We start from the raw sequence: 1,331 nt of genomic DNA, 5'->3' as shown, positions 1-1,331 counted from the left end.
CAACTAAACCCCAACCCCAATCCCACTCCTACCCCACCCTCCCCCACCCCACAAACAAACAAATCATGAAACAAACTAACACAATCTCTTCCTGGCTTGTTCAAAACATTGGCGTCTCTGAAGTAACGATTAGGCACTTTGCTGCTGCACTCAAGAAACTTTAAGTTCGATTCAGTAGTGGGGAGCTATTCAATATATTCTTATATCGAGTATCTCGGTCGTTCTGTCTTGGTTTTGCTACTGGTATGTTGTATCCCTTTCAGCCCGGGTTGGCAGTGACAGACAGAGTCAGACGCCCGCCTGTTTTTAGTTTTAGTAAGAGTTTTACGGCATTTGCAAAACAATAAGGTCATATAAGGGCTGAATATTAGATAATAATGTTCCAAGAGAGTAACAAACATAATATTTAAAAAATACTAAAAAGAGATAAAGACGACAGTTGTTTAATAGGAAAGAAGGAGCAAACCACATCAGAGCACCCACCACCCACAACACAACCCGCCTGTGACCTAAACTGCATCGATCGGGATGTAACAGTACCTATATTAATTGTTTTGTTGTTGTTGTTGTCGTTTTTCTCTTCTAGAACGGCCACCAACTGCTACATCATCAACGTGGCCCTGGCTGACCTGGCCTTCATCATCATCGTGGTCCCCATCACCACAGCGGCCTACGTGTCCGTCAACTGGGAGTACGGGGAGGCCATGTGCAAACTCAACATGTACATCATACAGGTTGGTACATCAGATTATATGTCGTGTTCTGTATCACACAGTTTATGTACATTATACAGGTTGGTACATCAAAGTATGTGTCGTGTTCTGTTGTACAGTTTCTGTACATCATACAGTTTCTGTACATCATACAGGTTGGTACATCAAATTATGTGTGTTCTGTGTCACCCAGCTTATGTCATTGTACATCATACAGGTTGGTACATTATGTGTCGTATTCTGTGCCACACCGTTTATGTACATCATTTAGGCTGGTACTTCAAATAATTGTTAGGCATGGTGGTGAAATCATGCACCCGTTGTTGTTGTTGCTGTTAGCGATCCAGTAGCATCTGAGCATTAACTCTTCTGCAGGATGCCATTCGGTAATAGCTGCATGTCTGTTCTAATTGTTGTCTTGAGGAGTTGAGGAAATTAGATGTGTGGGGTAGCTTGGGAAGAAAACATCCCCTTAAATCAGTTAGTTTTCTACAGAAGAACAGATTATGTTCCACTGTCTCTGAGGGGTAGTCACATAGTGGACAGGCAACAGACTGCTTTGCTCCAATTCGGTTGAGATGTTGGTTGAGGGGTACATGTTGTGTTCTAAGTTGTAAG

At 42.5% G+C, this 1,331-nt stretch overlaps 1 protein-coding gene across 1 annotated transcript in view; it reads left to right on the top strand.

The window, feature by feature from the left end:
- LOC101854577 (allatostatin-A receptor-like) overlaps positions 1-1,056 on the top strand; it is a 31,009-nt gene extending 29,953 nt beyond the window's left edge. The window contains exon 3 of the mRNA XM_013083408.2: positions 587-1,056. Coding sequence (XP_012938862.2) covers positions 587-1,001 — 415 coding nt within the window. The 3' untranslated portion in view covers positions 1,002-1,056. The remainder of the gene's footprint in view (positions 1-586) is intronic.
- Positions 1,057-1,331: the final 275 nt, after the last annotated feature.

Source organism: Aplysia californica, unplaced genomic scaffold (genome assembly GCF_000002075.1).
Source record: "Aplysia californica isolate F4 #8 unplaced genomic scaffold, AplCal3.0 scaffold00230, whole genome shotgun sequence".
NCBI classification, from domain to species: domain Eukaryota; kingdom Metazoa; phylum Mollusca; class Gastropoda; order Aplysiida; family Aplysiidae; genus Aplysia; species Aplysia californica.
This window is presented reverse-complemented; position numbering and strand designations above follow the sequence as displayed.